Source organism: Scyliorhinus canicula, chromosome 6, assembly GCF_902713615.1.
Source record: "Scyliorhinus canicula chromosome 6, sScyCan1.1, whole genome shotgun sequence".
Lineage (NCBI taxonomy): Eukaryota > Metazoa > Chordata > Chondrichthyes > Carcharhiniformes > Scyliorhinidae > Scyliorhinus > Scyliorhinus canicula.
This window is the reverse complement of record NC_052151.1, coordinates 68,299,450-68,322,617: the sequence shown is the minus strand read 5'-3', so window position 1 is coordinate 68,322,617 and position 23,168 is coordinate 68,299,450. Positions and strand designations below refer to the sequence as shown.

At 46.4% G+C, this 23,168-nt stretch overlaps 1 protein-coding gene across 1 annotated transcript in view; it reads left to right on the top strand.

Moving 5' to 3' along the window:
- LOC119967220 (interleukin-22 receptor subunit alpha-2-like) overlaps positions 1 to 21,723 on the top strand; it is a 64,749-nt gene extending 43,026 nt beyond the window's left edge. Inside the window, exons 2-7 of the mRNA XM_038799450.1 lie at positions 9,111 to 9,237; positions 9,337 to 9,518; positions 10,795 to 10,958; positions 14,068 to 14,230; positions 15,788 to 15,894; positions 21,144 to 21,723. Of these exons, the coding sequence (XP_038655378.1) occupies positions 9,111 to 9,237; positions 9,337 to 9,518; positions 10,795 to 10,958; positions 14,068 to 14,230; positions 15,788 to 15,894; positions 21,144 to 21,377 (977 nt within the window). The 3' untranslated portion in view covers positions 21,378 to 21,723. The remainder of the gene's footprint in view (positions 1 to 9,110; positions 9,238 to 9,336; positions 9,519 to 10,794; positions 10,959 to 14,067; positions 14,231 to 15,787; positions 15,895 to 21,143) is intronic.
- The last annotated feature ends 1,445 nt before the right edge of the window (positions 21,724 to 23,168 follow it).

Below are 23,168 nucleotides of genomic sequence, written 5' to 3'. Positions count from 1 at the left end.
TGGACCAATGGATCAGCTCCACCAATGGGCCTCCAGCTACAGAGACTCCTCCTGTAGCGGGGTCAGGTTGGACTGACCACTTCCAGTCCTGGCACTTTCCCTGTCATTGTATGCCCTCTTTTCCTGGAAATTAAAAGTGTCATTGTAATGATTATGCTGTGCGACAATCATGTCTTCAAATGTGTGGGTAAAATGGACTTTGTCGAGGGCAAACATTTCTCAATGTTCCTCGCCAGCTAACGGGTGATACAGGACCATTCCCTGTCCCCATCACCACCCACCCACTTCCCGTAAAAGCTCTTAACTGCTGCGAAGCATTTAAACGTTTTCATGCAAAAAAGCTTCAGCTTCCAAATTCTGATTGATGATGCCGCTGCCGCAGTGCTGTGCCAGGCATGCCTTAAAATGGGTAGCTGCGACTGACCTCCAGTTCACACCTTGCCCCCTTCTGCCCCTGGATATCCTGTCATTCCAGCCATGATTGGACGTGCTGCACAGCGTTGCTCAACGTGGCTTCCGCTGAGCAACCATTAATTGGATGAAAAACACATTATCAGGTGTCTCTCAAAGGTGAGTCTTGGACTCGAGGATCCACACACTTCCAATCGGACTCCTGCTTTCTGCTGAGCACTGTAAAATATGTCTTTCTCAGTGGCGCAGGGTAAGGATCTTGGTACTGGTGCCAAAGAAAACTTTAGAGGTCTGAATTTTCCTGTATCTCTGGCAGGCTTGGATCCAGCACGGCCAGGAATATAGGTGAGGTGACAAGCTCCCCAACACATTCCCATCACCTGAGAATTTTCCCAGTTGTGGGTGAGGACCAAATGAGCTGTCATGGAGGTAACTGAGCAGCCCTTCGCCACATGAAGAGGCCACCAGATTGATGGGGGCAGCCTTCCCATGGCAGTTTGAGGGAGCTATCAGAGCCTCGGGCTCCATTCAACAGGGAAAGTGCCACACTGTGGCAGTGCCACTGACTGTGGGGAGCCTTCTCCCATCTGTCTGCTGGTCCTCACTCTTTTGGCCCCCTTTACCTCCTATTTGTGGCTAGTGACTGGGAACAGAGGAGCCCTAGCACTACAAGCTTCAGCAGTGCCCACCACTCGGTAGAGCTGCTCAGGCTCTTGGGTTACCAGCCCTGTGATTAGGCTGGCAGCACCAGGAGCCTACCCAGCTCCTGAATAGGACAGTGACCACCGTAGGAACCAGATGGGAACCTGTATCGCTGCTAGCAAGTGTGGGCTTGGGACCCCCATTTAATCCCAACTGCAGGGTCCCAAAGCATGTGGCAAAATGCTTCCCACTGAGTTGCTGCAGTGTCCTCTGCATAGTGCATTTTGCAGCCACTGTCATATGAGGAAGTGAATGTTGTGTCCAGTATCCGCTAAATAATGCAGAACTGCCTGGTCCAGTTAAATTCTGGCCGTAAATGTTGGTGGTGGGAGATTCCGAGATGGCAACGTCATTGCAGGTCAGAAAAGCTGCTTGTGATTTTATTTTTTTGACTGTGGTATGAATGTGAGTTTCCACTTCTCAGGTCCAGTCGGAATGGTGTCCAGATCCTGCTGTAGGTTGCTTCATTACTGGGGGAGACTGAACACAACAGCATCAGTCACAAACTGTTCCAGTCCTGTTCGCCTTCTGTGTGCCACAGAAGTTCGCAATTGAAAGCAACAAAATTGAGTGCAATAATAATTAATAGAATTGAGACCTCCGAGCGTGGAGACCTGGATCAATGACATGACGGGATTCACTAAGCTGGAGAGGGTCAAATTCGCCCTGAGGGGGTCGGTATAAGGGTTCTTTAGGAGGTGGCAGCCTTTCCTCGACTTTCTGGCTCAATGATAAGGAACTAGGTCAGCAGCAGCAGCAACCCGGGGGGGAAAGGGGGGTATTGTTTAAGTTAATTTGCTTATTGTTAATTTATTTTGTTGTTTATTGGGGGTGGGGGGGGGGGGGGGGGGGGTTTGTTACATGCGTTGTTATGGGTGCCGCGGGGTGTTTATTATTATTATTATTGTTTTGTTGCTGTATATTTTTCAAAAAATTCCAATAAAATTATATTTTTTTTAAATAATAATTAATAGAATTGCAACAATGACCAAATGGGCATATCCTGCATGGACTCCTCCCCTGTCCTTGCCGGCGCACGCAACAAAAATCAGCTGAAATTCCCAATTGGCAGTCATGGTGCACAAGTCTGTATTGAAGAAGAGCCAGGATGAATCATTTCTTATTAAACCGGACAATAACCAGTCAGATGTTTTAGATATTGGGAATTTCCAACCATAAGGTTTGTTTGAAATAGTGTTTGGCAGAGATTAGGAGCACCTTTGCTCCTTTCGTTCTTTGTGAAATCAATATTCTTTAAGTCAATATGTTAACAAAGAAAACAAAAGCAAAATATATTTCTTTTTTCTTTTATTTGCTTCCAAATCTGATTCTGGAAAATTCCTTGCAGATAAGGGCACAGTTACGTGCAGTACAGAGAAGAACAAAATGGTTAATATGCAGGTTTTTGTTTTCTTTGCTAACATTGATTTAAAGAATATTGATTTCATAAAGAACGAAATGAACAAAGGTGCCCCTAATCTCTGCCAGTGCTTTCCTTGCAAAAGTATCCATTGGCCCGGACGGGATCCCCGGTCGTGCACTCAGAGCCTGCGCGGACCAGCTGGCAGAGGTTTTCACAGACATCTTTAACCTATCCCTACTCCACTCCGAGGTCCCCACCTGCTTCAAGAAGACCACCATCATACCGGTACCAAAGAAGAACCAGGCAACGTGCCTCAATGACTACCGCCCGGTGGCCTTGACATCAGTTGTAATGAAGTGCTTCGAGAGGCTGATCATGAAGCGCATCAGCGCCATACTCCCGGAACGCCTTGACCCACTTCAATTCGCATACCGTCGCAACCGGTCCGCATCAGACGCCATTTCCCTGGCCCTACACTCATCCCTAGAGCATCTCGAAAACAAGGACTCCTACATCAGACTCCTATTTATTGACTACAGCTCCGCCTTCAACACCATAATCCCAGCCAAGCTCATATCAAAGCTCCAAAACCTAGGACTTGGCTCTCCACTCTGCAACTGGATCCTTGACTTTCTGACCAACAGACCACAGTCAGTAAGAATGAACACCAACACCTCCTCCACAATAGTCCTCAATACCGGTGCCCCACAAGGCTGTGTACTTAGCCCCCTACTCTACTCCCTGTACACACACGACTGCATGGCAAAACTGGGTTCCAACTCCATCTACAAGTTTGCTGACGATACGACCATAGTGGGCCGGATCTCGAATAACGACGAGTCCGAATACAGGAGGGAGATAGAGAACCTAGTGGAGTGGTGCAGCGACAACAATCTCTCCCTTAATGCCAGCAAAACTAAAGAGCTGGTCATCGACTTCAGGAAGCAAAGTACTGTGCACACCCCTGTCAGCATCAATGGAGCCGAGGTAGAGATGGTGAGCAGTTTCAAATTCCTAGGGGTGCACATCACCAAAAATCTATCCTGGTCCACTCATGTCGACGCTATCACCAAGAAAGCACAACAGCGCCTTTACTTCCTCAGGAAACTAAGGAAATTCGGCATGTCCACATTAACCCTTACCAACTTTTACAGATGCACTATAGAGAGCATCCTATCGGGCTGCATCACAGCCTGGTATGGCAACTGCTCGGCCCAGGACCGCAAGGAACTTCAGAGAGTCGTGAATACCGCCCAGTCCATCACACGAACCTGCCTCCCATCCATTGATTCCATCTACACCTCCCGCTGCCGGGGGAAAGCAGGCAGCATAATCAAGGATCCCTCCCACCCGGCTTACTCACTTTTCCAACTTCTTCCATCGGGCAGGAGATTCAGAAGTCTGAGAACACGGACGAACAGACTCAAAAACAGCTTCTTCCCCACTGTCACCAGACTCCTAAATGACCCTCTTATGGACTGACCTCATTAACACTACACCCGTGTCTGCTTCATCCGATGCCAATGCTTATGTAGTACATTGTATATATTGTGTTGCCCTATTATGTATTCTCATGTATTTTCTTGAATTCTGTTTAATTCCCTTTTCTTCCCATGTACTGAATGATCTGTTGAGCTGCTTGCAGAAAAATACTTTTCACTGTACCTCGGTACACGTGACAATAAACAAATCCAATCCAATCCATTTGACCTTTTCTGTGAGGGCCACGAAGAATCCAGCACCAGTGTGTGCAACAAAATAACTTTATTTTCAATAATATGTGCACAGGACCAGTGCTAATGATTCCCTCTCTAATGATAAGGTCTGGAACATCTGTAGGGAGAGAAAAGAGCTAACGTTTCGAGTCCGATTACTGTCAAAGCTTTGACAAAGAGTCATTGGACTCGAAATTTTAGCTCTTTTCTCTCCCTACAGATGTTGCCAGACCTGCTGAGGTTTTCCAGCATTTTCTCTTTCGTTTCAGATTCCAGCATCTGCAGTAATTTGCTTCTATTATGGGGTAACCAGTTGTCCCCAGCCAATAGGATCCAGGCAGGTTAAAGCAGAACTCAAATGATCGTGCCTACAAATATAGGAATTAGGAGCAAGCCATTCATTCTTCGAGCCTGTTCTGCCATTTGATAAGATCGTGGCAGATCCGAATGTGGGCTCGACTCTACTTTCCTGTCTATCCGCGTAACCTTGGACATCCTTGTCAGTCAAGAATTATCAACACAACCTGAAAAATATTTAATGACCCCAGCCTTCAATATTCCCTAGGGAAGAGAATTCCGCATACTAACAACCCACTGAAAGAACAAGATTCTCCTCATCGCCTTAAATGGGAGACCCCCTGTAGCGCTAACAATTATACTCAAAGCCGAGAGACTAGTACAATAGAGGCTTTATTGTTGTGCGATGCTGTCCCTCCATCTGCAACTGTAAACTAAAGGTCTGAGTGACTCACACGCATATTTATACACAAGCTCCCTGTGGGCGGAGCTAGCCGGCAGGGGCTTACTGGAGGAACCTGTATTACAGGTACAGGCATACATCCCCCTACTGCAGTACACATAACTACAGTGGTTATATCATCACACCCCCTTCACTTTTAAACTGAGTCCCCTAGTTGGATTGGATTGGATTTGTTTATTGTCATGTGTACCGAGGTACAGTGAAAAGTATTTTTCTGCGAACAGCTCAACAGATCATTAAGTGCATGAAAAGAAAAGGAAATAAAAGAAAATACATAATAGGGAGACACAAGGTCCACAATGTAGCTACACACACACCGGCATCGGATGAAGCATACAGGGTGTAGTGTTAATGAGGTCAGTCCATAAGGGTGTTGTTTAGGAGTCTGGTAACAGTGGGGAAGAAGCTGTTTTTGAATCTGTGCATGTTCTCAAACTTTTATATCTCCTGCGCGATGGAAGAAGTTGGAAGAGTGAGTAAGCCGGGTGGTAAGGGTCTTTGATTATGCTGCCCGCTTTCCCCAGGCAGTGGGAGGTGTAGATGGAGTCAATGGATGGGAGGCAGGTTTGTGTGATGGACTGGGCTGTGTTCACAACTCTCTGAAGATTCTTGGGGTCTTAGGCCGAGCAGTTGCCATACCAGGCTGTGATGCAGCTAGATAGGATGCTTTCTATGGTGCATCTGTAAAAGTTGGTCAAAGTTAATGTAGAGTTCCACATTAGCTCCGGCCTCTCCCACTCCATTTGCCAATTTTGACCCTGTCAAGTCCCCTCAGTATTTCATGTTTCAATAGGATGATCTCTCATTCTTCTAAGCTCTGATGGATACATTCCCACCTTTTCGCAATTATATCCATTCTTAAGTGAGGAGATCAAAACTGTACGTGGTACTCCAGATGTGGTTTCACCAAAACTTTGCTTAACAAAACTTCCCTGCTTAAAAACACGATTCCCCTTGCAATGAACAGCAAGTACATTTGCCTTCCTAATCACATGGTCTACCTGCGTATAATGATTTATGATTCATGCACCAAGGCACCTGGATCCTTCTTTATTGCAGAGTTCTGCAACCTCCCTTCATTTAAATAACATACTGCTTTTGTAAATAATATACAGCCACTTCCATTCACCTGAGGAAGGAGCAGTGCTCCAAAAGCTAGTGATTCGAAACAAACCTGTTGGACTTTAATCTGCTGTTGTAAGACTTCTTACTGTGCTCACCCCAGTCCAACGCTGACATCTCCGCATAATTTTGATATGGGAGTCAAGGGTGACCGGGGTGGAAGGGGAATAGGAATGAGGAGTTAAGACCTCATTCAGATCAGCCATGACCTTATTGAATGGCAGAGCAGGCGTTAAGGGTCAAATGGCCTATTCTTACTCCTATGTGCCTATTCTTCCTGCCAAGATAGGTATGTTTACATTTTAACACATTATACTCTGCCAATTTTTTGCCCACTCATTTAACCTATCTGCATCAACATCTGGGTGTTACCCCTGACTAGAGACTAAACTGGACTTGCCATATAAATACAGTGGCTACAAGAGCAGGTTAGAGATCCTCCAGACTCCCCAAAGCATGTCCACCATCTACAAGGCACATGTCAGGAGTATAATGGAGTACTCTCCACTTGCCAAGATGAGTGCAGCTCCAACAACACTCAAGAAGCTTGATACCATTCAGGACGAAGCAGCTGCTTGATTGGCACCCTTTCCCCAAACATTTAATCCCTCCATCACCAACAAACAAGATCTACAAGATGCACTGCAGAAACTCCCCAAGGCTCCTTTGACAGTACCTTCTAAACCCACGACTGTTACCATCTTGAAGGACAAGAGCAACAGATGCATGGGAACACCACCTCTTGCAAGTGCTCTACCAAGTCACTCATCCTGACTTTGAATTATATCGCCGTTCCTTCACTGTCACTGGGTCAAGATCCTGGAACTCCCTTCCTAACAGCCCTGTGGGTGTACATACACCACATGGACTGTGTGCGGTTCAAGAAAGCAGTTCACCACTACCTTCTCAATGGCAATTAGTGATAGGGAAAAATGCTGGCCTAGCCAGTAATGCCCACATCCCGTGAATAAAAAAAGATATCCCTCCAGACTTATGTCCTCTTTGTCCTCTTCAAAACCTACTCTCCCACCTATCTTTAGCTCTCACACATTTGGTTCCTTTGTCAAAACGATTGATATCGATTATAAATAGTTGAAACCCCAGCACCGATCCCTGTGGCACTCCACTGGGTGTATCTTGCAACCCGAAAATGATTCATTTATCCCTATTCTCTGTTTTCTGTTAGCTAACCAATCCTCTATCCATGCTAATATGTTCTCCCCTACATACATAATGGGCTGGATTCTCTCAGCCTGGGGCTGGGCCAGAGAATCCCCATGACCGGCGTGAATCGAGCCACGTCGCCCCGAAACCCGCACGCGATTCGGCGCCAGCGTGGTTGGCGTGGCGCAGGTCGGGGGCCACTGTATGCAGCCGGCCCACCGATTCTCGGCCCGGGAATAGCTGAGCGGCCTTTGTGAAAACGCCGAGTCCCACCGGCGCCGTCCACACCTGCTCTCAGCCGGTGGGACCTCGGCGTGGGAGGATCCGGAGGCGGCCGGGGGGGGGGGGGAGTTGAGGCCTCCGATGTAGCCTGGCCCACAGATCAGCGGCCCGGCCTCTCAGGCTGGCGGTCTTGTTTATTCCGCGCCGGCTCCTGTAGCCCTGCGCCATGTTGGGTCGGGGCCGATGCGTTGAAGGAAGGCATGCGTGTGAGTTGGCGCCGGTGCCACTGCGCATGCGCGGATCCTGCAGCGCTCAGTTCACGCCGGGATCAGCAGCTGGAGCAGCGTGAACCACTCCAGTGCCGTGCTGGCCCCTTTTTCGGGCTAGAATTAGTCGTGGGGTCGGCTCGTTCACGCCGTTGTAAAACACAACGGCGTTTACGACGGCGTGGACACTCTGCCGCAGGATTAGAGAATCCCGCCCAATTTGTGAAGTAACCTTTGTTGGGCCTAATCTACAGGTTCCCTTTTATCCAATTTGCTTTTATTTTCGCAAAATGTCTGATAAATTAGTTAAACATAATTTCCCTTTCACAAAGGCATATAGATACTGCCTGATCCAATTATGATTTTCTAAGTATCCTGCATCTCCTTAATTCAAACAATCTTCCTATGTCAGATGTGAATTTAACTGGCTTTAGGTTCCTGCTTTCTGTCTCCCTCCTGTCTTGAATAAAGGTGTTAAATTTGCTATTATCCAATCCGCTGGGACCTTTCCGGAATCTTAAGCATCTGCGGAAGATTATAGCCAAAATCTCTGCCATCTTTTAGCTCCATCTTTTAATACCCCAGGATGCAGGCCACTAGGTCCCTGGGATTTGTCAACCTTTGGTTTTCTCAGTGCCTTTTCCTGGCGATTGTAATTGTTTTAAGTTCCTCCCGCCATCGACTCGGGTTGTTTTGTGTTTGCGATGTGTTTTTACATAACCAATGGACCTCCAGCTGCATTGCTTATGGTGACCTACCTTGTTTTATAATGAGAGGAGTACCACACTTTATCAAAGAGTGTCACCAGGAATTTATTCAAGAATTGTCTAATATGCCACCAAGACTTTAATCAGAAGATTGGTGGGAACTCCAGGTAGATGTGTAAAGGGACAAAAAACATAAAATACTGAAAAACCTCAGCAGGTCTGACAGCATCTGTTGGGAGAGAAGAGAGCTAACGTTTTGAGTCTGGATGACTTTGTATAAAGAGATTTTCTATCAATGTTCCAATGGTTGCTGATAGGAAGAATCCCTGAGGAAATTCTCAAGAAGAATTTTTAACAATAAATCAACACTGCTTGGCTACATCAAACACTTTAATGTTAGCATTTCTAACTAAAGAGTATGACATTATCATGATTAGTAATAAAGTGCTCAGGAGCAACTTAACTGTTTGGGAAAAGCCTAAAAAGCATCATGACTGGGAAATTATTCAGACACGGCAGTCTCAAATTTGCTTAAACCTAGTCACATAATTTTCTTTTGAATGAATCGACAGAATGCCAACGCATCCTGCTGGATGGTAATGTATTTGTAACACTTAAGGCAAGCTTGCAATGTTTCTTGTAAATGGATGAATCTGGATTCTTTCATTGTTCTTACAGGTTATCAGCTTCCCCGTCCAGTGAACGTCTCTTTGATATCTCACAACTTTAAGACCGTATTAACATGGGCTTATGTAAATGAGATCCCTGAGAAAGCAAACTTTACTGTCCATTTCACGGATTACCTGTGGGTATATATTTTGATTTTTAACTTATTAAAATCATTTCATATAGTTTGGAACATCAGAAGCTGAATAGGATTTCTATTCCTGTCTTTTACCTATAGAACTGGACAATGGCAGCTGTATCCACCCTGCTCAAACATTGCTTTGCACCACTGTGATGTCACCAAAGCTTTCAGTGTGAACCTCACTGCATCAAATTCCTATTATACTAAAATCAAAGCAATTACACAACTTCATCAGTCACAGTTTACTTTCACGGAGAGATTCAGTTTTAAACAGAATGGTAAGTTGATTTTGCCTTTAGAAGACTGAGATTAATAAATCAGTAAAGTAATTTGGATGGCATTTGTATGAATTTCAACAAGATAAAGAAGCTTTAAACTGAACCTACGAACGTCTGTAAAGGCAGGGCGAGGGAATGGCTACGTTGCTCTTGCAAAAAGCCGGCACAGACACAAAGAGCCAAATAACCTCTTCCTATGCTGAAACTGTACTGTAATTCTCTGATTCTGTTCTACAATGACAGACAGTGAAAGACCCTCTGGTCCATTCAGCATATGTCATAGAATCGTGATACCTTATGCATCACAAAATATACACTTCCCAGCCTACCCAAAAATTCTATCTCTGGGCTCCAACCCACCTCATTCTCAGCCAGCATCACTTTTATGACTGTAAATCTAACCATTGATGAGCCTTCCACGAAGGCAGGTGGAGGCCTAGTTAACACACAGAAGTCAGGGCCCAATGACATAATTGGCCCAGCAGCATTAACTTCTGCTGGGGAGAGTACCACATAGCATTCTGCCCAATAGCAGAAGCACAATGGGAGCAGCTGACTGGCCTGAGAGCCATCTCAAGTTAAATAAGTAAGTTTAAGAGATTTGCTTCTGGTTGAACCCCTTGTGGGCCGGAGAGTAGCATGTGCTCCGCCAGGCTCTGCAAGAATTCTTTAGGCCTACCCAACCCAGACTTTTCCTGATTGCATCCATGTCTGACTTTTTCCATTCATTCATGAAATATGGGCATTGCTGGCAAGGCCAGGATTTATAGTTCATCCCACATTATCCTCAATTAGGTGGCAGTGAGATGCCTTCTTGAACCTGTAGAACATCTACAGTGCAGTTAACGAATGAGTTCCAATATTTGACTGCTGGGGCCTTCTCCCACAAGTCTACCACTGGGTCCTTGCTGCCAAATTCTCAAACTCACTCGTTGGTTTGTTGTGGTTGAGTGTCTCGTGGGACTTCCAATAACTTTTATTTAAGTGAGATTGCATCTTTAAGATCAACATTGTTCATGGACTTTGTTGCTCAACTTTAAATATCTAAGTTGAAGAAAAACCTGCCTGACACACTGGGCCCTGGTGAGCTCACTAATTTAACTGAAGCAATTATCCCATAATTTTTAAATGGTCAATGCCACCTTTAAATAAGACACAAATTATGCTACAACAGCATATGAAGCATTGATCTGATAATTATTGTGAACATCTTGTCTGTATGCATATAGAATCTTGAATGTTATTTAATTGCATATTATTTATACGTTTTCCACAGCTACAATAGGCGCTCCCACTGTAGAAGTTAAGGTTCGTGGGCAACAAATATTTTTGAGATGCATATACCCTATTGTTCAGAACCTGACTACCAAGACTGGCCGGAAAGTAGACCGTGACTTTAGATGTAATATTTGTGTTTGGCAGAAAGGCCACAATGAATTGGTATGTATGACTAAATAGTCAAATGTCATTAACAAATGTTGATGTACCTTCACTGATCATGCCCAAACAATTAGTCCTTATTTAGTTATGCGTCTTATTTCATTCCAGAGAATTGTACAACTTTACACTGTAGAATGGGGTGTTCTAAAGCTATTCATTAAGTCACAAGTCACATTCTCATACTCTTTCCTCTACCTTCTTTAAGAAATGTTATTCAAATATTTATTCTCATCTTTTACAAAAGCTTTAATGATAATCTTTATTGTCACAAGTAGGCTTACATTAACACTACAATGAAGTTGCTGTGAAAAGCCTCTAGTCGCAACATTCCGGCATCTGTTCGGGTACACAGAAGGAGAATTCAGAATGTCCAATTCACCTAACAGCACGTCTTTTGGGACGTGTGGGAGGAAACCGGAGCACCCGGAGGAAATCTACGCAGACACAGGGAGAACGTGCAAACTCCGCACAGACAGTGGCCCAAGCCGGGAATCGAACCTGGCGCCCTGCCGCGTGAAGCAACAGTGCTAACCACTGTGCTTCGTGCCACTTTAATGGATACTGCTGCCACTGATCTTGATCCATGCTCTTAAATTGCATTTTTTTAAATGATCAACCTCGCAATTGGTCTGATTGGTGATGAACTTAAATTTATGTCCCGTTAGTTACAGACTCACGAAGCAGTGGGGATGTTTTCCAAATTTATTTCAGAATTTGGAATATCTGTATCAATTTGTTAATTCATCCTTTAATGCCACAGAAAGTGTGAAGAAGCTATTTATTACAATCACAGCAGTAATGAAATATTTCAACTATGAAATGATATGAATGAATAAGGCACCAATTTCTCCAGTTTCCCTTCATAAGTAATGCCAATCAACAATGTTGCCACCTTAGTGAATCCTGCACTCATTTCGTGGTATTGAAATAAGACACACAAAACTGAGCTTAGCATTCCAACTGTGACTTGACAAATTATTTGTCAGTCACCTCTAGTGTTTCCTAAGGATTTATCTCGTCCGCAGCCACCCATCTGTCATCTACATGCTGTCCCTCAGTAACATGGTTAGGTTCTACATGCATACCAATGACACCCAGCTCTGGCTTACCACCATCTCTCTTGACTTTTCCACTGCCTCTAATTTATCATACTGTTTATTCGACATCAAGTATTGGATGAGCAGAAATTTATTCACAATAAATATTGGGAATACCAAAGTCATTGGTGAACAACCAACTCCATTTCTTCTCCTGGCCATTGGTTGAAGCCTAACCAGACTGCTTGCAACCTTAATGTATGACCGTGAACCAAGATTTTGATCTAGCATCTTATCCATCATGAAGACTGCCTACTTCCACCTCCCCATCTCTCAGCTTATCTGCTGCTGAAATACTCATCCCTGCCTTTCTCACTTCCACACTTGACTATTATAATGCTTTTCCGATCAACTACCATCTTGCTTCCAGACCTGCCCTAACATAAGTTATGAACTTGGTAATCATATCACATAATTTCCCCAAAGAAATTGTGCCTTTAGCTCAACCAATCTCTGTTTATTTCACAACTCTGACTCAGACAAAAATACTACCACTGAGCAAAGTTGATGAGACTGTTATCCTCTCCTGTAAAATACCCTTACACTGATACCTCAAGGAAACAGATCATTCTGACCCTTTGTTGGCAGCTACTAAAGAAGAAGCAATACCATACATATAGGGCGCAATTCGCCCCAAAAATTTCTAAGTTAATTTGTGGCAGGTTTTTCAAGGAGTTTCCCACCGGCTCTACTGGCAAGTTCCTCACCGCTATTCAATGACACTTAGTCACTTTTTTGGGCCCTGGGGAGTTTCTCAACAGTTTAGCCCACAATTAGGGCATGTTTCTCCGGCTGCGTTGCGCTCTCGCTTGAGCTCAACGTGGCTGGAGAATACCGGGAAAGGCCTCCAGCGAGCTGCCCGACAGCTTCTGTGCCTCCTGGGATTTGCCAAAGTCCCGCGAGTTGTCAGAATTGGAACCCTGCCTCAAATGTGTGGGACTGAATGACGCTCACGGAAGTTAGTCGTAAACATACTTATGACCTATCTGCGTGGGATCCACAGGCCTCCCTCAATTCTTCAGCCTCCCCAGAAGGCTGCAGCCAGGTGCCGATCAGTGCTGATCCACACAAACATGGACCAGGTGGAATGGCCCATCGGAGACCCCTCGGGCACTCTTGCATTGCATCCTGGTGTCCAGGCAGTGCTACTGCTGGTTTGGCAGTGCCATCTGTGCACCTTGGCAGTGCCAGGGCAATAGTGCCAATGTGCCATCTGGGCAGTGCCAAGGTGCCCACGTTCCAGGGGAAGAGCCAGGGAGCCACCCTGCACTTACCCTGACCATCCAGGGGTCACCGGTGGCCCAGGAGACCACCCAGACGCCATTCCGCCTGGTGCACGTTTGTGTGGACCAACACTGATCGGTGCCCGGCTGCAGCCTCCCTGGGGAGGCTAAGAATCATGAGTGGCCGGTGGATCCCACGCAGGTAGGTCGTAAGTAGGTTTAAGCCTACAGCACGGTAGCACAAGTGGATAGCACTGTGGCTTCAGAGCGCCAGGGTCCCAGGTTCGATTCCCCGCTGGGTCACTGTCTGTGCAGAATCTGCATGCTTCTCCCCGTGTCTGCGTGGGTTTCCTCCCACAGTCCAAAGACGTGCCAGTTAGATGGATTGGCCATGATAAATTGCCCTGAGTGACCAAAAATGTTAGATGGGGTTGTTGGGTTATGGGGTAGGGTGGAATTGAGGGCTTAAGTGGGTCGGTGCAGACTCGATGGGCCGAATGGCCTCCTTCTGCACTGTATGTTCTACGTTCTATGTTCCGCGAGCGTCATTCAGTCCCACCCATTTGGGGCGGGGTTCTGACTCCGCCGTCTCGCGGAACTCCGGAGAATCTTGCAAGGTGTGGAGCCTATCGGGATGCTCGCTGGTGGGCATTCCTGAGAATCACCAGCTGCGTTGTGCCCTCCCTTGAGCACAACGTGGCCGGAGAATCACTTCCATAATAAATTTTACCTAGATATTTTAAAACAAGTTACGTTGTAATCTTACTTTAATATTAAACTATTTTACAGAAAAAGAAAAATTGTCCAACTAAAAAATCAAAATTGAAGCTTAATATAACACAGCCAAGAGTTACTTTATGTGTGTCTGCTCAAGTGAATTCAAAGCAATGGAAGATGAAAGCAGAATGGTCAATACAAAAGTGCTTCCAAGTTCAATCATTAAATTTTCAAGGTAATGTGGTGATACATAAAAATCAACTGGAATTATATTCAGACTTACATTGTAAATTGCAGCTATTCAAATGTCGATGTAAATTGCTTACGTCATCAGACAATGTGGGCGTCATGGTTGCACAGCGGTTAGCACTGCTGCCTCACAGCACCAGGGATCCTGGTTCAATTCCAGCCTTGAGTAACTGACTGTGTGGAGTTTGCATGTTCTCCCCTTGTCTACTTGGGTTTCCTCCGGGTGCTCTTGGGGGAAGGGTGAGGCAAAGGCAGGGGTGGGGTGGGGTAAGAGGGCCAAAGGAGCACCAGCTGCCTCCTTTTAACATTGGGCAACCCCGCCAAAGGTCTGGCCCCTGCAGGTGCTCCCTCTCCCCATTTCCGCTCCAGTAACATCTCTACCCTCTGGGCCTCACCTCCCCATCCATTCCTGAGACCCCATACTTAGTCACCCGGGACTTAGACTCTGGGCCTACTTGTAGTCTCAGTCCTGTGCACTGCAGGTTATGGCAATGCTGCGATTAGAGAGCTTCTAGCCAATTAAATTGCCCTCCAGCACCCTGAGATAGGAAGTCCTCCCGAGTAAGGGGAGCAAGTCCCACCTCCAGCCAATTAACTCTTGTTGGAGCTTTAAATGGCTGCGGGACTGGCAACATTGGCTGGGATGTCTTTGCTGCTGACTCCTCAGATAGTGAGAAGGGAAACCCCGCCATCCTTAAAATGCTGCCAGTGAATTTGACAATTTTAAAATATTGTGATTGTGGTTAAAGGTATCATTGTACAATGAAGTAATTCAACAAATAGTGAGATGTTAATTTAATATGAATTATTGGTGTTCACATGACAAAATGGTGACCATCCAGACCATCTGTTCATATTTCAAACTAGGTGTATAAGTCGACCCTCATCTTTGAAAGACTCTGGTGGCTTCATAGGTTTACTTTCATGGTACTTATTTAGCTGCAATTCATTTTTCATGTCACAACAGAGCACATGGAACGATTAGAGAACAATTCTAAATCACATTAAAATATGGAACCAAAACTCCATAGTTGTGGGGAAATAACATGAACAATCGTGAGACAGAAAGGAAAATTTATTGTCGAGCATGCCTTTTTCCTTGGCAACACTAATTGCAAGGACAACTGTGTTTTCCTGTTGTTCAGGACCTCCAAGGGGGGGGGGGGGGGGGGGGGGGGGGGGGGGGGGGGGGGGGGGGGGGGGGGGGGAGGAGGAGATGGAGGGCTGAGGGGTTGGTGTGGATGTTGGAATTGGAATTTAACAATGATTAGAGTTAGAGTGCTTGGATTATATCATTTTTATACTTTTATATTTTATTTTAATTAAATTTTTCAGACGTAGACATGCCCTTGACCCCAAGATTAGGAATAGAATTGGGATTTCATTTCTGAATTCCTTGACCATGCTTGTCAGAGATGATAAGATGTAGCATATGTTCAAGTAATATCATCGTTCTCAGGAGTGGGGCAATGTTAGTTCAGATCTTCAGGAGATTTATTACGCCTGAGTTATAATGTTTTGTTTTGATTTTTTTGCCTTCTAGAAACTCTAATTATACTTTTAGTTGTGATTGCATTTTTCTTGGGGCTTGTAACTGCCAGCATGATATGGAAGCTTCTAAAGAAGGAATTAGTCTTGCCAAAATCCTTGGTAAGTCATTCTGTATCATAAAAGTAAAGTTTATGGAGGAATTATTGCTGCATGCTTTCTTTATATTCAACTGTCATCTCTAGGACCTGGGGCCCACAGTGAAAGAATGAAGGTTTCCTTTATCTGTTAGCTCCAGGAAACCTCAGTAAAATAAGCCTGAGTCGTCCCAATCCAAATCCTAGTTGGTACTCGTTCAAAGGAGAAAACCACTGATAATTTTACTAACAATAGTAAGAAAATGTCACACAGGTATGGTTTGGAGGGATGCTCCCATATGTTTCAGACTTTGTTATATTACCAAATAATTACATCACATCTGATTGTGATGCATGTCTTCCAGATGCTTGGCACAAAAATGGGTGCCCAACGTAATAAACTTTCCCATTCTCTGGACACGTTCCCCTTTGTCAATTCATTAACACAATATTAGAAAAATACTATTATTATATGAACACAGTGTTTTGCAGAATGGCTCATATAAGATTTTAATATTATGTGATCTTATCCTAAAATCTCAAAAGAGGTGCTCTTAAACAGGTGACAAATGTTTCAAAATATCCATCTCGCTTGTATCTCTACAGAAGATAGAAGTTGAAAAATGCACAGGATCCATGTAGCAGCTGCAGAACCTCATAAAGATTACAATACAGAACCTGGTCATTCAGTCTAACTAGTCCCTTTTGGATGATAATGCCGATGTGAGCAGCAGTCCTATTCACTTACCCCTTTAGTCTCCTATCCTTCAACCACCAATCTAGCTTAGACTTAAAAGCCAACATATAGGCCCACGTTTTCAGTCCTGGCCAGGAACTCACTGCCTGGGGAATTTCCAGCTCAGCAAATCCAACTTCTAAAAATGACAGCTCGCAGTTCCTAAATTCGATCCGGGCCAGGCTGGATTAGGAATCGGGCCTGCCTTCCTCCCCGAAACAGAGCAGGGACTGTTAGCTCCAGAAGTGGGCTGCGTAGAATCCTGAATGTAATTTTTAAAAGGTTAAAACAATCCTTCACCGCACCCATCCCCTATATACTCTCCATGCCCCATCCATGTTAACCTATGCCAACTCATACCCTCATGCCAACACAAGCCCCTCTAACCACCCCCTCTCCCCACCCCCACCCTCGCATACTCTATGTCAACACATGTCGCTTTACCTAACCCCATGACACCTCACACCCTATGACATCCTATGTCCTCCAACTCATTCTCATGGCCCGTTACAGCCACAATTCCAACTGAGTACCAACTCATGCCCCACCCACCACTCTTCGACCTTACCTCTTCCATACCAACTCACCTAGTAGCCATCATGGGCTGACCTCAGGACCAGCTTTGACATAAAATAAAATTGTCTCTATTGATAAAGTCACAATTTAAAACAAAAAAGCACGCTCATTGATTTTAAAAATAATTTAATGCATGGAAATTTCTTCAACCAATCCCTTATGAAAACAAACATTTTTATTCTCTAGTCACTTGGAGCTATCATTCAAACTGCTTACTTCACAAGCACCTCCACTGTATTAAAATTAGTTTCTAAAATCAGTAAGTACGACACAAATTCTATAATGACACAATGTGGCTCATGTCAACAGACGGAATTAAATATCAAGCACTGATATGGGGCGAAATTCTCCGACCCCCAGCAGGGTCGGAGAATCGCCTGGGGCCGCCGAAAATCCCGCCCCCGCCGTGGCAGAGATTCTCTGCCACCCGGGAAGTGGCGGTGGCGGGAATCACGCCACTCCGATCGGCGAGGCCCCTGCGGCGATTCTCCGGCCCAGATGGGCCGAAATCCCGCCACTGGGAGGCCTCTCCCGCCGCCGAGGTTTGAACCACGTCTGGTGGCGGCGGGATCGGCGGTGCGAGCGGGCCCCCGGGGTCCTGGGGGGGGGGGGCGATCAGACCCCGGGGGGCGCCCCCACGGTGGCCAGGCCCGCGATCGGCGCCCCCCGCTAAGACTCCGGGCCAGTGCCCTGGGTGCACTCTTTCTCTTCCGCGGCCGCCACGGCCTCCGCCATGGCGGAAGCGGAAGAGAAACCCACATCGCGCATGCGCCGGTGGTGACGTCAGCGGCGGCCACCGGCGCATGTGCCGACCGGCGAAAGCCTTTCGGCCAGCCCCGCTGCCGGGGGCGCCGGTTTTTTGAGCCAGTCTTCTGGTGCCAACCGCTCCGGCGCGGGGCTGGCCCCCAAAGGTGCGGAGAATTCCCCACCTTTGGGGAGGCCTGACCCCTGAGTGGTTGGCGCCACTCCCCTACGCTGGGACCCCCCGTCACGCCGGGTAGGGGAGAATGCCGCCCCTGGTTTTAGAATTTGAAACCCAGTGAAGTTAAATCCATTGACGGCTTTGGCAATTCCGAAGGTTTTTGATAATTCTTTGACAACTTGACAATACCAAGTTTATGCACTTTTTACTTCCAGTCGAAGGAAGGTTTGATTGTGATACAAACGATTATGACAATTTTGGATCAGTTAGACAAGGTAAAACCTTTTCCATTGGATGATGATATAAGGACTAGGGGACCATAGTAAGGTTTTCAGGAAGAGATGGAGGGGAGTGTGAGAAAGACCATTTTTACACAGTGAGTGATAATGACAGGAACTCACTGTCAATGTGTTATGTGGAAGTGGAGACGATCAATGATTCCAGAAAGAAACTTGAAGGAAATACACGGGCGCGATTCTCCGCCCCCCCCCCCCACGCCGGGTGGGAGAATAGCGGGAGGGCCTCCCGACATTTTTCACGCCCTCCTGCTATTCTCCCCCCTCGCCCGACCCACGTCACGATTCTCCGCGGCCGATGGGCCGAGCGGCCAGGCCTTTACGCCCGTTTTTTCACGGCAGCAAACACACCTGTTTGCTGCCGTCGTAAAAACGGGCACTGGATGCATCCAGAGGCCCGTTTGGGGCGGGAGCACCACCGTTGTGCTCGGGAGGGGACAGGCCCGCGATCGGTGCCCACCGATCGTCGGGCCTGCGCCCAAAAGGGAAGCACTATTTCCCCTCCGCCACCCGACAAGATCAAGCCGCCACATCTTGCCGGGCAGCGGTGGAGAAATGCGGAACCGCGCATGCTCGGGTTCCGTCAATGGCGTGATGACGTCGCATGCGTGGGTTGGAGCCGGCCGCGCGTCATCTTGGCGTCGTTAAGGCCGCGACGCCGTGATTCCTGGGGTCCCGCTCCTAGCCCTGATTGGGGGGGGGGGTTGAGAATCGGGTCCTGGGAACGGGTGTGAAGGCTGCCGTGAAACACGGCTGGTTTCACGGCAGCCTTTACGACTCTCCGCATTTGCGGAGAATGGTCTTGGAGCAGGGGAATGGGACTGATTGGATTGCACAACAGAGGACCAACATGGACTTGATGAGTTGAATAGCTTTGTTCCATGCTGCAAATGACTTTATGGACTGGGTATATCAGTGGGGTGAGGGAGGCAGAGTGGAAAGTGTGTGGTCCACTCTCTGCCCCGCCTGTCCGCTCAGCTCGTCAAATCAAGCATTGGGTGTCTGTCCCATTGGTGCTCGCCCAAGGAGGATGGCCAGTTTGTGTTGGGAAGGGGTTCTCTGCCATAGGACGTCAGTTGGCTGAGGGGTTCTGCCATGAACTGGAAGGGTGGCACAGTGGTTAGCACTGCTGCCTCCCAGTGCCAGGGACGGAGGTTGATTTCGACCTTGGGTGACTGTCTGTGTGGAGTCTGCACATCCTCCCCGTGTCTGCGTGGGTTTCCCCCGGGTGCTCCGGTTTCCTCCCACAGTCCAAAGATGTGCAGATTAGTTGGATTAGCCATGGTAAATTTTCCCCTTAGTGTCCAAAGGTTAGATGGAGTTACAGGTTGGGGTTGGAGAGTGAGCCTGGGTAGGGTGCTTTTGGATGGCGGGTGCAGACGCGGTGGGCTGAATGGTCTCCTGCTGCACTGTGGAGATTCTATAATAACTCAGTCATGGCCATCAATTTAAAACTCCCCTGCCCCCTTATTCTTTCAATTGTTACAGCAGCCTATAAACAGTCAATAAATAAAATGTAATGACATCCAATCGCTGCCACCTTCGCCAGCAGACTCTGATGCTACATGTAGCCTTGGTCTTGCTTGCAGACCTTTTCTTGTCCTTGTACCACATCCTTACCCTGGGGTAACTCACTCCCAAATTTTTTCCCATCCAACTAGCAAAAAATCAAGTTAGCAATAAAAAATTGCAGTCAATTTTTAACAAGCTCAAGGTGGCAAGTGAGTTTCCATGATATTGGATGCTGGCGTGACAATGTCAGATTGCTGATTCACATCATATTTTACATAAGCACATGGGTCAATCTGCCCAATTTGCAATCTGTAAAATCCAATTCTAATTTAATTTTGTCTTCAATTAAACATTCCAAAATTTTCCATATCACATATATTAAATTAATAATTGATGTATCATTACTCAGGTTAATTATGTCTCCCTTTTTGAAAGTAGCCTCTTTGGCTCCTTTGCAGTTACCTACTCTGAAACAACCCCCAACTGGTAGGGGTTCTCTGTAACCTTTCATTCTCACTCCACAGTATAAATATTTTACGCTCTCTGTGTATGTTAGCTTTGACAAAGGGCCATCTGGACTTGAAACGTTAGCTCTTTTCTCTCCCTACAGATGCTGCCAGACCTGCTGAGATTTTCCAGCATTTTCTCTTTTGTTTCAGATTCCAGCATCTGCAGTAATTTGCTTTTATCTCTCTGTAACCTACCCTGTTCTAATCTAGTGATTGTTTTCGGCCTACTTTTCCCTGTCTCTTTAGGTGTTAAGTCTTGTACTATTATTCTCAAGTTGTTCACTCACATTTAACTCATTCGCATGGCCTACAAAGAATTGTCATCGGTTTATAACCCTGTCCAAATCGCAGGGATTGGAAGTTTTAAGTGCTTTGATTTTTCATTTTGGGGGCCTTTACTAGGCTAGCAGTTGAATTCCGTCCTGCTCTACTGGCATTCCTGCCACTGAGCTAAGAATAGAATTTGTGGAATTTCAAATCTGGATTCAACCTCAAATTGTGAGACTCCAACCATGGGTGATTTACCTAATTTCCAGCTCCTAACACATTGGAATTTCCAGTATAACATAATGAAAATGTATGTTTGTAGCCATTAAACAACTTGATTGAAGCTGTATGTCAGCAGCATTATCAATTATTTGTGGAGTGAATCTTAATCAATTTACATATTGAGTTTAGCCATGCTTTAAATTTGAACTAAAATTATAACTTCTATTTCCCCAGATGCTTATAGTTAAGACCATAAATCCATATGCGGACATGAAGATCGAAGAGGATGCTGTATCTATTGTGATTCAACATGAGGAAGTGATTCCTGTTGAATGTGAGCATTGTTTTGAGGAAGCGGCAAAACCCATTACAGATCCAGAGGTCACTGAATCACTCACCGTTGATCTGAAATATGCTGGGAAAGACTGGACATATGACCGACCTCAAACTCTGTTGAATGTTAACTAACTCTTTAATTCCCAAGGATGCCACATGCTGTCATTGCAGCTCCTCGTCCAAAACGCTGAAAGATGTTGCGCATCATTACTCCGTTGATAGAGGGTTCACATTGGCTGAAAATAAATTAGACTGTGTGCACAGTGTGTCGACGAATTTTAGAGAAATTAACAAAATAATTTTTTTGAACTACTGAACTCAATGAAGTTTGATATTTGATAAATTTTGAGTTGAGAATTGTAGCAAAAATTCTCCCTGTAATTAGGAAAGATTTATACTTTCTCTGTATGGTGTGTTTGCTGTACATGTAGATTTTGGGCTTGATTAAATTGTGAAAGAAATAAAGAACCAACAATAACGTAGTGCCTTTCAGTCACCCAAACCATGTGACAGCCGATGAATAACCTTTGAAGTGTGTTTGCTACTGTTATGTAGACAAATGCCAATTTATGTTGAAACACAAACAGCAGAGAAATGAATAAACATGGTTGGGATACTCTGGGAGACTATGGGCACGATTCAACTAATGGGGAACAAAGTTCCATCACAGCACCGAGAAACACATGGTTATACAGCGCTACTCGAGTTGTATAAGGGGCCTCAGTGGGATCGCATGGCCGAAGCCGCATATAGCCCCCATTTGTACACTGAGGAGCTCCACTCACCGGACGTCCCCATTTTAAAATGGAGTCCCGATCTCCGAGGCCCCCGAAGCGACCCCCGATCCCCCACCACAGCCTGAACCACCGCAAACCCCCCAACACCCACGCAGGGCACCACCGGATCAATCGTGCGTGAGCACAAATGCCAGATTGGCAGTGCCAACCCTGCACCCTGACAGTGCTCATGCCAGCTGGCAGTGCCACCCAGGTGTCATTGCCAGGCTGACACTGTCAGGGTACCCAGGTGTACCAGCATTGCCAGGGCACTACCTTCCCAAACGTCATGCAGCTGAGGGCCTCCGATCCCTTGGGAGGCCCCCCCACGAGTGATCATTCGTCTGGTCCCCATTTGTGGCTCTTGCCTGAGGTCTCCGAGACAAAGGGGATGAATCCCAAAGCCTGTTACCTCAGGAATCTGCACATTAAAGTGAGCGTTGCCAAAAATTGATCCCGCCCACAGTGCGAGGCGTTGTGAGCCAGGTATATCCCGAGACCAAGGTCGCCCGGCTTTTATTGGCCACGCTGCACTGCAGCGAGCTGACGTTCAGGTGCAGTGTGGCAATTGGATCGCACTCTGTGTTCTTCCATAGGAGAATTGCAACCGCTTTAAGTTCCCCCAGGAACCTAAATCAGGAAGCAATTCCGTATCCCTTGCATTGCAAATTTATGCATGGCGAGGAATCTGAGGGATTCCAGAGGGAATGCCGCTATCAGACGGCCATTTTGAGTGGTCACAATTCTCCGTCACCTTGTCAGCAGTGTAATATGTTCTGGAACGCACGTACTGTAAATACTATTTTAATATCATTACTGGGCCTGACCTGATATTCTCCAGGGCCTCCCCGGTTCTCCGCCTCTGATGGGCCTTATTCCCAATGGTTCACTTGTTCTTTAAGAAAATCGTGAAACCAGCATAGTGGCTGACGGGGGATAGAGAGGAGGTAGGACACAGAGAGGCGTGACAGTGGACTGCCGCGCTAGACACTGGTGGGTGGGGGGGGGGGGGGGGGGGGGCTGCCAAGGCCAGGGGAGGCGGGTGGCGAGTTAATGGACCAAGTGGCCGGGTGACTTCCCCGCCCCCCCCCCCCCCCCCACTGGACTGGGGCGGTGTACAGGCATGGACTATTATTGCCGCGGCCTG